Here is a 13,008-nt window from a genome sequence, read left to right as displayed (position 1 = left end):
CATCGAGAGCATCCTGACTGATTGTATCACTGCCTGGTGTGGCAACTGCTCAGCATCTGACCGTAAGTCGCTACAGAGAGTAGTGCGTACGGCCCAGTACATCACTGCGGCCAAGCTTCCTGCCATCCAGAACCTATATACTAGGCGGTGTCAGAGGAAGAAACAAAATATTGTCAAAGACTCCAGTCACCCAAGTCATAGACTGTTCTCTCTGCTCCCGCACGGCAAGCGGTACCGGAGCACCAAGTCTCGGACCAAAAGGCTCCTTAACAGCTTCTACCCCCAAGCCATAAGACTGCTGAACAACTAATCAAATGGCCACCCGGACTATTTACATTGACACCCCACCATTTGTTTTTACACTGCTGCTACTCTCTGTTTATTATCTATGCAAGTCACTTTACCCCTGCCTACATGTATAAATTACCTTGACTAACCTGTACCCCCGCACATTGACTCGGTACTGGTACCCCCTGTATATAGCCTCGTTATTGATATTTTATTGTGTTACTTTTGATTATTTTTCACTTGAGTTTATTTGGTAAATATTTTCTTAACTCTTTCTTGAACTGTATTGTTGGTTTGTAAGTCTGCATTTCACGATCCTGTTATATTCAGCGCATGTGACAAATAAAGTTTGATTTGATTTACATCTCCTTTCAACTGGGTTTCATATCTGACATCTTGACCAAAAACTTGTATTTTCTTATAATTTCGAATATTGGTTAAGTATATGTTTTCAAAATGACCTAAAGGTCCAGGGAATATAAATTGTGTTGGTGAGAAATGATACTGTGTCTCATAAAAGGTCAATCTATGACTTGTGATAGGGGAATTTACAGCATATTATGGTTATTTTAAAGTTGTGTGCCAGAAGTTCCTCCTCTGTGCTCAATAGCTGCCTATTGTTCAGCATATGTTCAGATGGACTCAAATGAAAAGGGCACCTCCTCAAATCTACTGGGCAAAACTGTCTGTCTGACTCTGAGCCACACAGTTTAGGCTATTCTAGTGCCAATAAGATTTATACAACAGCTTTCTGATACATTGACATGTGAACGGACTGAACAACAGAGAAATGGATCTTTACAAGTTGAGAATAGTCCAACAACATGTGCTTAAACATTTGCTTTTATATGGCTCTTTCCCAGTGCTGTAATTGTTCGCCATTTTTCTCTAAGTGAGGTTAAAAGGGCATTGACTTAAATGTATCTGTGAAGTTATCATAAATGGCTAACCTGACTGACTGACAAGAAGAGGGAAATGAATCTACTCTCTCATATCATGTGAGAGTGAAATCATTCGCAAGTCCAAAGGTCAATTAATTCAAGGAATGCCATGATTTTACGCTTTCACTCCTCTTTCCATTTGAGACAGACATGGTATAGTCATCTTTTTGCAATTACATTGTAACAGAATGCAGATGAAACAAAACAATATAACAACAATGAGGAAACTGAGGAAAAGAGAGGAAAAGATGGTGTAAATATGGTGGAATTGTTAAATGAAACAATTTCAATAAACAAATAATGGCTTTGATTTATTTCAGAACTTTCAATAAGAATAAAACTAGAACAATTTTGATCTAATAAAACTTGAAAAGTCATCTGTTATTTCACCCCACTCCAACATATACTGTACATTTTGAAAAGTGTTTTTAAAGAATTTCGAATAAGATTTGTAAGCACAGCAATAATTTGCAATGACGCAATACAGTCAATATTTGTTTGTTTGAGTAAATGAAAAACAATTTGTTAAATATTGACAGCTATCAACAGAGCTGCACAGAGAATATCTGTCTGAAGAATATACAATATGACTACTAAAGGTTAAAAACATATCTGTCTGAAGAATATACAATATGAATACTAAAGGTTAAAAACATATCTGTCTGAAGAATATACAATATGAATACTAAAGGTTAAAATACATCTCTCTGAAGAATATACAATATGACTACTAAAGGTTAAAAACATGTCTGTCTGAAGAATATACAATATGACTACTAAAGGTTAAAAACATGTCTGTCTGAAGAATATACAATATGACTACTAAAGGTTAAAAACATGTCTCTCTGAAGAATATACAATATGAATACTAAAGGTTAAAAACATGTCTCTGAAGAATATACAATATGACTACTAAAGGTTAAAAACATGTCTGTCTGAAGAATATACAATATGAATACTAAAGGTTAAAAACATGTCTCTGAAGAATATACAATATGACTACTAAAGGTTAAAAACATGTCTGTCTGAAGATTATACAATATGACTACTAAAGGTTAAAAACATGTCTCTCTGAAGAATATACAATATGAATACTAAAGGTTAAAAACATATCTGTCTGAAGAATATACAATATGAATACTAAAGGTTAAAAAACATCTCTCTGAAGAATATACAATATGACTACTAAAGGTTAAAAACATGTCTGTCTGAAGAATATACAATATGAATACTAAAGGTTAAAAAACATGTCTCTGAAGAATATACAATATGAATACTAAAGGTTAAAAACATGTCTGTCTGAAGAATATACAATATGAATACTAAAGGTTAAAAACATATCTCTGAAGAATATACAATATGACTACTAAAGGTTAAAAACATGTCTGTCTGAAGAATATACAATATGAATACTAAAGGTTAAAAACATGTCTCTGAAGAATATACAATATGACTACTAAAGGTTAAAAACATGTCTGTCTGAAGATTATACAATATGACTACTAAAGGTTAAAAACATATCTCTGAAGAATATACTATATGAATACTAAAGGTTAAAAACATGTCTGTCTGAAGAATATACAATATGAATACTAAAGGTTAAAAAACATGTCTCTGAAGAATATACAATATGAATACTAAAGGTTAAAAACATGTCTGTCTGAAGAATATACAATATGACTACTAAAGGTTAAAAACATGTCTCTCTGAAGAATATACAATATGACTACTAAAGGTTAAAAACATGTCTGTCTGAAGAATATACAATATGAATACTAAAGGTTAAAAAAACATATATATATATAAAAAAACATGTCACAACAACGTTAACAGTCAAGTTATGAACCTTGTACTATAAAACTGGCTATACAGGAAAGCCGTTGGGGCCTGTAAGAGCAATTTTCTCAATCATTTTAACAGAAACTAGAGTAAATATTAAAACATAATTTACTAAGAGGAGGTCTCTTTTTATGAGCTGTGTATAGATAAATATGTGAGAAAAGGTGGTTGTGATACACCCACAGGGAGAACAGAGATATCACCAGATATCATCTTCCATTCCTGTGTCTGAACATCATTAAAACCATAACGGTCTTATAGGTTTAAAAAATGATTACCGACAACACAAACAACACTTTTACAGGAGATTATAACTACCATAATTCTACAGTCCTTAACTGTACCACTGCTTACTGCGACCAACCAACATAAGAAAATCTGAGCATTGTCACTGAAAGAATGTTATTCAATACATAGAAAACTGAAAAAATCCACTTCAAAAGGAAGATGATTTAGCATTGATTGCAAGTGTAAAAAAAAAATTTTTAAAAAAAGGAAAGAGAAAAGGAACTCTGGTGGACAATAAATAGGCCAAAACAAGCAATGAAAAGGTTCATGAATGGAAATGTGGACAGGCAGCAAAGGGGTTAAGTAAAAGTGTCAATGGGCATGGGTAGGTAGTTAAAGAGTTAATATTAAAGGGTTACAAGTAAAGGTGTGGTTAGTCCGGTAAATGGTTAATAATAGTGAAGGTGTGGTTAGTCCGGTAAAGGGTTAATAATAGTGAAGGTGTGGTTAGTCTGGTAAAGGGTTAATAATAGTGAAGGTGTGGTTAGTCTGGTAAAGGGTTAATAATAGTGAAGGTGTGGTTAGTCCGGTAAAGGGTTAATAATAGTGAAGGTGTGGTTAGTCCGGTAAAAGGTTAATAATAGTGAAGGTGTGGTTAGTCTGGTAAAGGGTTAATAATAGTGAAGGTATGGTTAGTCCGGTAAAGGGTTAATAATAGTGAAGGTGTGGTTAGTCCGGTAAAGGGTTAATAATAGTGAAGGTGTGGTTAGTCCGGTAAAGGGTTAATAATAGTGAAGCTGTAGTTAGTCCGGTAAAGGGTTAATAATAGTGAAGATGTGGTTAGTCCGGTAAAGGGTTAATAATAGTGAAGGTGTAGTTAGTCCGGTAAAGGGTTAATAATAGTGAAGATGTGGTTAGTCCGGTAAAGGGTTAATAATAGTGAAGGTGTGGTTAGTCCGGTAAAGGGTTAATAATAGTGAAGGTGTGGTTAGTCCGGTAAAAGGTTAATAATAGTGAAGGTGTGGTTAGTCCGGTAAAAGGTTAATAATAGTGAAGGTGTGGTTAGTCCGGTAAAAGGTTAATAATAGTGAAGGTGTGGTTAGTCCGGTAAAGGGTTAATAATAGTGAAGGTGTGGTTAGTCCGGTAAAGGGTTAATAATAGTGAAGGTGTGGTTAGTCCAGTAAAGGGTTAATAATAGTGAAGATGTGGTTAGTCCGGTAAAGGGTTAATAATAGTGAAGGTGTAGTTAGTCCGGTAAAGGGTTAATAATAGTGAAGGTGTGGTTAGTCCAGTAAAGGGTTAATAATAGTGAAGGTGTGGTTAGTCCAGTAAAGGGTTAATAATAGTGAAGGTGTGTGAGGTGGAAATGTGACAGAGCCATTGCTGGATGGCAGTTTCTGTGTGAAAGCCTCACTATCAGGCAACTCTCAAGGTGGATGGGCCTCAGTCAGGAAGGAAGTTGACGGTTAACAGGTTGTAAAAAGGGGGAAACAGTGAGTTTGTGACTTGCAGTGAAACTTTCCATTCACCTCTGATGTGTCACTCTGTATTTCTGTGGCTCAATGACGATCAGCCCCCCATGGACTGAAACTATCATAACGCTATCTATCCATCATTACACACACACAAACACACAAACACAACTATAAAATGTTTATATGATTCATACGATAATTACATTTAATAGCCTATATTGAAATAAATGAATTTGAAAAGGATATGAACAGCAATGCTGAAAACTCCTCAAACCCTCACAACGCTATCTATCCATCATTATAAACACACGCACACACACACACACACACACACACACACACACACACACACACACACACACACACACACACACACACACACACACACACACACACACACACACACACACACACACACACACACACACACACACACACATGGCTATAAAATGTTCATATGATTCATATGATGATGAAATGAATAGCCTATATTCAAATACATTAATTTGAAAAGCATGTGAACAACAATGCCGAAAACCGTTCATGAATGATAAAACTCTCTGAACCCTTGTGAATGACCAAACAGCTTTAACTAAAATTGCCCGTTTGTCTGTTAACTCGATTTGGGAATAATCTTTCAACAAATTAGAGAAAAAAAACGAAGCCTTTTATTAAAACCAGCTCTAAATAAAGCCACCAAAGTATTCATTCTTGAAACAAAGAAAAGAGCGATGAAAGAAACTGCTGGCAAGGATGAGAGCTGATGCAATCTCGCAGTCTGATTTCAGCACAGCCAAGTGTGTGTGTGTGTGGGGGGGGTGTGTGCGTGTGTGTGTGTGTCAGGTGCCAATTTAACACCATCCCAACTGGCAGAGGGTAGTTACCTGCTACACACACACACAATGGTCCTGGCCATGACAACTCTACAAAGGCAACAGGTTGCTTCCCCCTATACCTGGTCAGCAGGCAGCCCCATATACAGGCCAGGGTAATACATTTTTCACACTATTGTGTCGACTTAACCCGTAATGTGCTGGCTCAGATATTACTATGCTGGACAAATGAAAGATCCTATGTTGTTTCTTTCAGCACTTTTCCAACCATTCTGGTGGATACATAACCATGTCAGTGCAGCATGGATCAGTAGTGTGAGGCAGGGTGGGCGGGTGTGAAGCCTCTATTAGCAGCAGGCTTAGTTGGGAGGCCAGACCACAGGGTCCCAGGCCTGGTGACAGTGACGTCTGACTGGACATCAGATCAGTCTGGGAGGGTGACACCAAGCCTTCAGTGGTGGGCGAAGGATGGAAAAAGGACACGGCAGTTGTCGCGCCATTCTTTAAGGCCCGTGTGAAATGTCTTTATACGTAGATATCAACAAACCCTGTTCCGCTTGAGTGCCATATGACACCAAATGAATAGCACACAATCAGTGTGTTTAAGGTCACCATGGCAAAGCAGTGCCACATCATAACAGGACCAAGATTTGAATGTAGATTTCAACTAGACTGCATGCCAGAGACAGTTCATCCTAACCTGAGAAACAATCTTACATAGAATGTCCATATTCATAGCCACCCACACCAAGTGGCAGAGCATGGCCATCATCAGCATCCAGACTAGGTAACAGACTGAGGGGTATCTCCTACAAGAGCAGCGTCAATACCATACACATTCTACTGTATAATCACCACCCTTCCAGGGTCTGTCAAATGAAGAACACAGCATGTTCCAGTTCCCCATGATTAATTCATGCTAACATTTTGGTAAGAGACCTGAGTTACATTCAGAACAAAGTTAGAATGGGTTTTTCCTAAAAAGGGCACAAACGACCTCAAAATGTCACACTCTCAACCGTCATGTTCCAAATGAACCCTTTAATGTGGGATACTACCCCTGTCATTGTCCGCCTCCATCCTGTGACACAAACACTCATGCAAGCAAGCACACACACACACACATTTCCATTTCTTCAGGATGTCCAATGTTACTTAGTGGCTAGGTTACTCACCCGATCAGAGACACCATCTGCTCCACTATGTGGCTGCTGAAGGTTATGATCACAAACAGTTTCTGTGAGGAAGAAAGAGAGAGACAATCAGTCAGTCTGTGGGTCTTGAGGTCGTGGGGGGTACAGACAGGCCCAGCCACGGCAGTACACTCATGGTTTGATCAGTAATACCCCCTCTGCTGGACCCCCTGTAGTCAACCAACACCACATTAGGTGCCTGACAGGCGGTCAGCCCAAAACGAGCCATGAAGTGGCCCTTTGTCATCAAGGCCAGGAACAAAAGTCAGAGGCCCTATGACACATTTTAACCAATGCACAGACGCTCAGGACAAGAAATGAGTCTACACAGGCAGGCAGTCTTCAGGGGGTGAGGATGAGGGAGGGTGTGGGGTTACAGCTGATACAGATAACAGTTGAAGAGGGGGATGGGAGGAGGAGTAGGAGGTGGAGAGGAGTATTGAGGGGATGGGGGGTGATCAGGAGGAGATGTGTCACTCCTCTCAGACAGATGTTTATAACAGTAAAGGGGTTTGTTTTGTTCCTGTCCAGTCTAATTCCTGCTTACTCATTGCCTCAGACTGGACACAGGAGACAGGGGGGTGGGGGGTTGGCCATTACGGCTCAATCATACCCTATTAGGGGGCTCATTACGTCTCTGTTTACCGTTCAGTTACTGTTCAGCCACCCACTGAGCAGGAAACCAGGAAGCACTGGGTCCGGGAGAGGCCAAAATGGATGCCACTGCTCATAACAAAGACCAAGACTAACAAATATGTTTTTGTCCTTTTCGGACTCATGAAAACCTGGTAGGGAAGTGCACAGGTTTAACATGATGATACTACCCCATTGTGCCACTCATATAGGGAATCAACACTGGAGTGGGTTCTCATAATAGCAATGTGCATGTCTGTTGAAACCCCTTGAAACACAAAGCCCATAACTAAACTAGTAGGAATGTGGAAGTCAGGGAGGCTATCATAAAGGAGATGACTTCTCTCCTATTGTTTAGGCCAGACTGTGTGTCACGGGTACTGAATGTAAATGAAAATACCAGAAACTGAGCTTTTACTGTCCACTTCTTAAATGGAAGGACATTTACTCATGTCTCCGCTCAGCTAAACCTAACGGAGTCATTTCAAAATGTTACAGATAGATTATAATTAATGGACATTTTTGTAGGGGCTGTTACATTTGAGTTAGGGCAAATCCAGTCTGACTTTTTAAAGTGGAAATTACAAACTTTAGAGCCATTTTTAAACATTGAATACACTGCAAGTTTGCATAAAAACAGTAATCAAATCAAAACCTAGCTAGTAAACATCACCACAAAGGACCGTTAGAAAACCAGATCCAGTTTAGAGTATGACAGGGTCAAGCGTTGTGAAAAGGTCTGGATCCTCGGGGACTCATGTGCCATTGTTAACAGGAACAGATTGTTATTGTGAACCTGAATTTACCACCTGACCTGCAGGTACAGTACAACCCAGTTATCCAGCTCTCAAACCCCCCTAGTGCATTGTTCCCCGGCTTAGGCACACAAGGGAGAATGTTCGTTCACCTGTTCCCCATTACAGTCTATCATATTGCCCCTTCATTCCCTCTCTTTCATGACAAGTTCAACAACTATACATCTCTGTGGCTCACAGTACAGTACAGTATACTGTCAACATAAAACTACAAAGAAGTGCCATCTAATAGAATATAATTTTCTGCATTCTTTCCAGACTTAACACAATGGGGGGAAAGAACAGGAGAAGCTGAGAGAACAGGGGTTTGTTCAGAATGTTCAGATTGAACTGTATTGTTTACAGAGGACATGATCTGTCAGGTATAGAGCATTGTGTCAGCTATATTCATTACATTTCTATCTGCAACACAGGACGTTTCATTTCACTGAATACATCCCAGGCTGACCCCAGACAGTTATGATGGTGAGCCTGGTTCCGTTTCCAGTCAATTTGGTGTATCATTGTAAAGCTTGCCCTGGCCGTGTCAGGCAGGTAGGGGACAGTGACACACCTCTGATTCTGCCTGGCTGTGGAGCCACAGTCATCGGCCCAAGGGACACTAGGTCTAATTGACTCTATGATGCTGCTGCCCACGCCACTCTCTCTCTCACAGTCAGTGTTTATCTACAATAGGGTTTGATCTATGGACACCACCCCACACCTCACTGCTTGCGCATCTACAGAAAGTGAACTTAACATTACTAGTAAGATAACAAATCCTAATAAATCAGCTTACTCCATTGGTGTTTAAATTTATTTTTATAAAATACTTGATAGAAGAGTTAGAAAGTCTAATCCATTAAGCATACAGACACTACCACGGCACAAAGTGGATTAAGTCCTTAATCCTTGCATGCAGGGAAAACTGATTCAACTTTGACACAATAACCATCACGGTATACTTCTTTACAGTACAGATTCACCTTTCAGTACAGAAAAAACTCAAGTGATTCAATATCTTCTCCCTACTAAAGTACGCATCTCTGTGCGCAGAATCTTCTTTCACAAAATGGACGACCGACTCTTGCTTTCACTGGCCAAAATGGCCTCCTTACACTCTCAGTTGAGTACAGTACAGGAGGATCCCTCCTCATCCTCTTCATGGTTTTACTATCATGTCTGACATATTCATATTCAAAATAAACAGAAGCCTTGATCTATCAATTCTATAAGAAAAAAGGTGGCTTTGTCAAAATGTTATATCAAACTACTGACCTTAATAAGTAGCCTCTTTGCAAGACATCTATGTAAAAATGTGTGCTTGTATACAGTAAACTCACCTGAATGTGCATTTTGATTATGGCTTTCCCAATTAGTGTTGCTCCAAAAAAGGTCCAAAAGGGAACAAGGAAATGACCACATGTTATACCTGCCAGGTCAAACAATGGATTTGGGATCTGGAGAAACAGAGAATATGTATTAAATAAAATAAATTAATATGAACAACTGACAACAATTATAGAGAAAACAACTTTATTCTATAGAAAAGTGCAGGGACCCAATATACTTCAATATACTTCAATATGCTTCAGTACAAACACTTTTGTTCAATGTTCCTATGTTTGAGGTGTTTAGCACTTACTGGAGGTATCTTACAGATTAGTAATACAATGACTGAAATCTACAGAATATACGTAGTTTTAGATTTAGATTTATCTTTATTAAAAATCTGTTCTGTCTTCTGGTTTGAGAATCAGCAGTTCACTTTAAATAGACAGACAGTTTCATGATGCCTAGAATTGCTCTTTTAAGGCTTGAATTTAACTTGAAGTCACTTTCTAGTATTTTCAGACATTAATTGGGGTGCTTAAAATGTTTCAACAGAATACAGTTAATATATGATTTCACTTACAGAGGCACAGGCGAGAATTCCAAAGAATCCAACCCTCTGAACCATTTTCTGCACTGCTAGTTTTGCTCTGGTGGCAAAGTCCTGAAAAGGAGCAAAAATAATGGCAAATATTTAACTGATCATTCTATACAGACCATGTAATTATTATTCGCATTTCATCATAGAAATGTAATGTATGAATCTTTAAATGAGTAACATATTATGTTCATTTGAGCAGAATTCAATTATTTCTCAGCAGTGAAGACCTAAAGCTATTTATGCAATCAATAACCTTTTCAATAATCTATGGTGATTAAAGATAGAAGGATGATCTCCGACCCATTTTAAATATCTCACAGATGAACACATAGTAGTAACATTACTAAAAATACTTCCAAAACATTGTTCATTCTATAATTTATCTGGGAACTTGTATCATTAGGAAAAAGGTTTGAAAATTGTTTGAGGCTTGTCGACAAAAGAAGCGAAGAGAGATGATCCTTGCAAAGTCAATACAAATCAAAGTGATCCAATAAAAACTATTGAGTTACAGTCTAAGGAATTCCATTATTTTAAAAATGGCGTTATATATAATTGATCCTCTCCAAGGAAATATCGTTGTGGTGTGTGCTGAAAGTCATTTGTGAGTTGTAATGCATTTCTGTATTTGAAATGATAAATAAATTAGACTAAAACAGGCTCGTGGAGATTTGAGACTTGACATTACTATTAGTATAGTAAAATGTGAGATTATGGAGCAAGATTTTAAGACTATAGAAAATATACTTACTGTAGGTTTAGGACAAACAGGTGTCTTTTTTATCATCTCTTCTCATTTATATTTTGTATTTTTAACACACTGACCATGAATATAAAGAAAAGAAGGATGCTGGCATTTTATATGTACAAATATATCAGAGAGCAGATTATTGATTAACGAATAATATGGTTTATATCAAGTAAACCTATTTCTCTAAGAAGTAAATGTACAATTAACATATTGAATTGTGGCAACATGGCATCTTTCTATTTATTTAAAAGAATATTGTGACATGATTTACAGATTTTTCCAAGTCACTATTATCTAAATATTTATTTTCCTTCATATATCAATATTTCTTTTAACCAAAAAAGTGTTCTAAGCCCTGCAAAAGTGCTGCACACAGTCAATTGTCCTGTCAGTTGTCTAATTGGAACAATCACCCTCTGAAAACTCCTCCAAACACCTTTTATACTGGGATATTATATATTCACATCCACTAACTGGCCGTTTTCAATCCAATATCATTGGGAATGTGAGGGCAAGACTAGACTTCATGGTCATTCCAATGACTCACAGATTCTTCGTAATTCTGCAGCTTTTCCCCGCCATCTCTCCTGACAACTCAACAAAAGGCTCTTTTCAAAGCAATGACATGGATTTTTCCTCAATATACCTATGCTGGGAAGATGAGGGTTAAACTCTAGTTGATGTAGTTAAAAATATTTCTGGGAACTGTGACGGAAGGATGGCGGAATTATCCTGGAATGATTATGGTAAATTGGTCCTACTTCTGATGATTGTATTAGAATGCCACTAGAGATAACACTACAAATTGTATGCATGTGCTGATGTGTTTATTTTGTCTTGATTTTAGGCAAATTATTATGTTTTACAGATATTTAACTATGGCAATGCTTAAAGGTTGGTATATCAATTTAAGGGGAATAAAAAATGTCATGTAAATTCAATCTAAAAACAGACTGGGGCTAATTTGTGAAATCATGCTGAGGGTATTGTCTATTTATATGTATAGATTTGTATTTAATATTGCAAAATGTATATCCAGACTTTTATTTACTGGACTCCAAAAATCTATTGTGTAGATATTGATTGCTCCATGACTGAAGGTTTGATATGAAGTCTTGATGTGTTTAAATATGTGTGTGTTTAAGTGCACATCTAACACACTATCCCTTTCATGTTCTAATCAATGGTAATGACATTAGATGACATCAACACATCTTTCCTTTGATATTTAAAATGTCAAATACATTTGACTTGTGAGCTGTAGGAGCATGTTTTACTTCTCTAAACAATGTGTTGTATGGCACAAAGAATGTGTTGTATGGCACAAAGAATGTGTTGTATGGCACAAAGAATGTGTTGTATGGCACAACGAATGTGTTGTATGGCACAAAGAATGTGTTGTATGGCACAAAGAATGTGTTGTATGGCACAAAGAATGTGTTGTATGGCACAAAGAATGTGTTGTATGGCACAAAGAATGTGTTGTATGGCACAAAGAATGTGTTGTATGGCACAAAGAATGTGTTGTATGGCACAAAGAATGTGTTGTATGGCACAAAGAATGTGTTGTATGGCACAAAGAATGTGTTGTATGGCACAAAGAATGTGTTGTATAGCACCAAGTCATTCCTTTTAGAGGATTGACTGGAATCATCCACTAACTTGTAGACTAACCTTTAGGTCATCTCTCAGGCTAGATCTGATATGATGCATAAACAACTCTGAACTGGCCAGACCTCAAACTGCAGGCTTTCAAATGACTATACCATAGTATTACTAGTTAATGGTAGTTCACATTTAATATGTTCAATTGCTATAATTATTTGCAAAATGAAACTGCAATTTCAAATCAGATAGGACGTGCCCCCCAGAATTAGTAATATACTCATCCAAATCATTATGTTCTACAAGAAATTGATTAAACGTCAATGCATGATGAAAATTACTTATTGACAATGACCATCACCCATAAAATATCTACTTTTATGGGTGAACATTTTATTTATAGGACTTTCACCATTGTTTCACACACATACCGGTAAATTGAACCTTGAGAGTTTAACTTGACTGGGGGGAGACTGAGGTTAGGGTATTAAGAC

General features: G+C 37.5%; 1 protein-coding gene across 4 annotated transcripts in view; it reads right to left on the bottom strand.

Annotated features, from left to right (window-relative positions):
• The window catches only part of LOC118390712 (vacuole membrane protein 1-like), a 115,095-nt gene that overhangs the window by 27,385 nt on the left and 74,702 nt on the right, over positions 1–13,008 (bottom strand). For all 4 annotated transcript variants that reach the window (XM_052457014.1, XM_052457012.1, XM_052457013.1 and 1 more), the window contains 3 exons: positions 10,141–10,221; positions 9,569–9,685; positions 6,781–6,842 (listed from right to left, as the gene is read on the bottom strand). In XM_052457014.1, the coding sequence (XP_052312974.1) occupies positions 6,781–6,842; positions 9,569–9,685; positions 10,141–10,221 (260 nt within the window). The remainder of the gene's footprint in view (positions 1–6,780; positions 6,843–9,568; positions 9,686–10,140; positions 10,222–13,008) is intronic.

This window comes from Oncorhynchus keta, chromosome 11 (assembly GCF_023373465.1).
Source record: "Oncorhynchus keta strain PuntledgeMale-10-30-2019 chromosome 11, Oket_V2, whole genome shotgun sequence".
NCBI lineage: Eukaryota > Metazoa > Chordata > Actinopteri > Salmoniformes > Salmonidae > Oncorhynchus > Oncorhynchus keta.
Note: the sequence above shows the minus strand (reverse complement) of the source record. Positions and strands in the feature narration are given on the sequence as shown.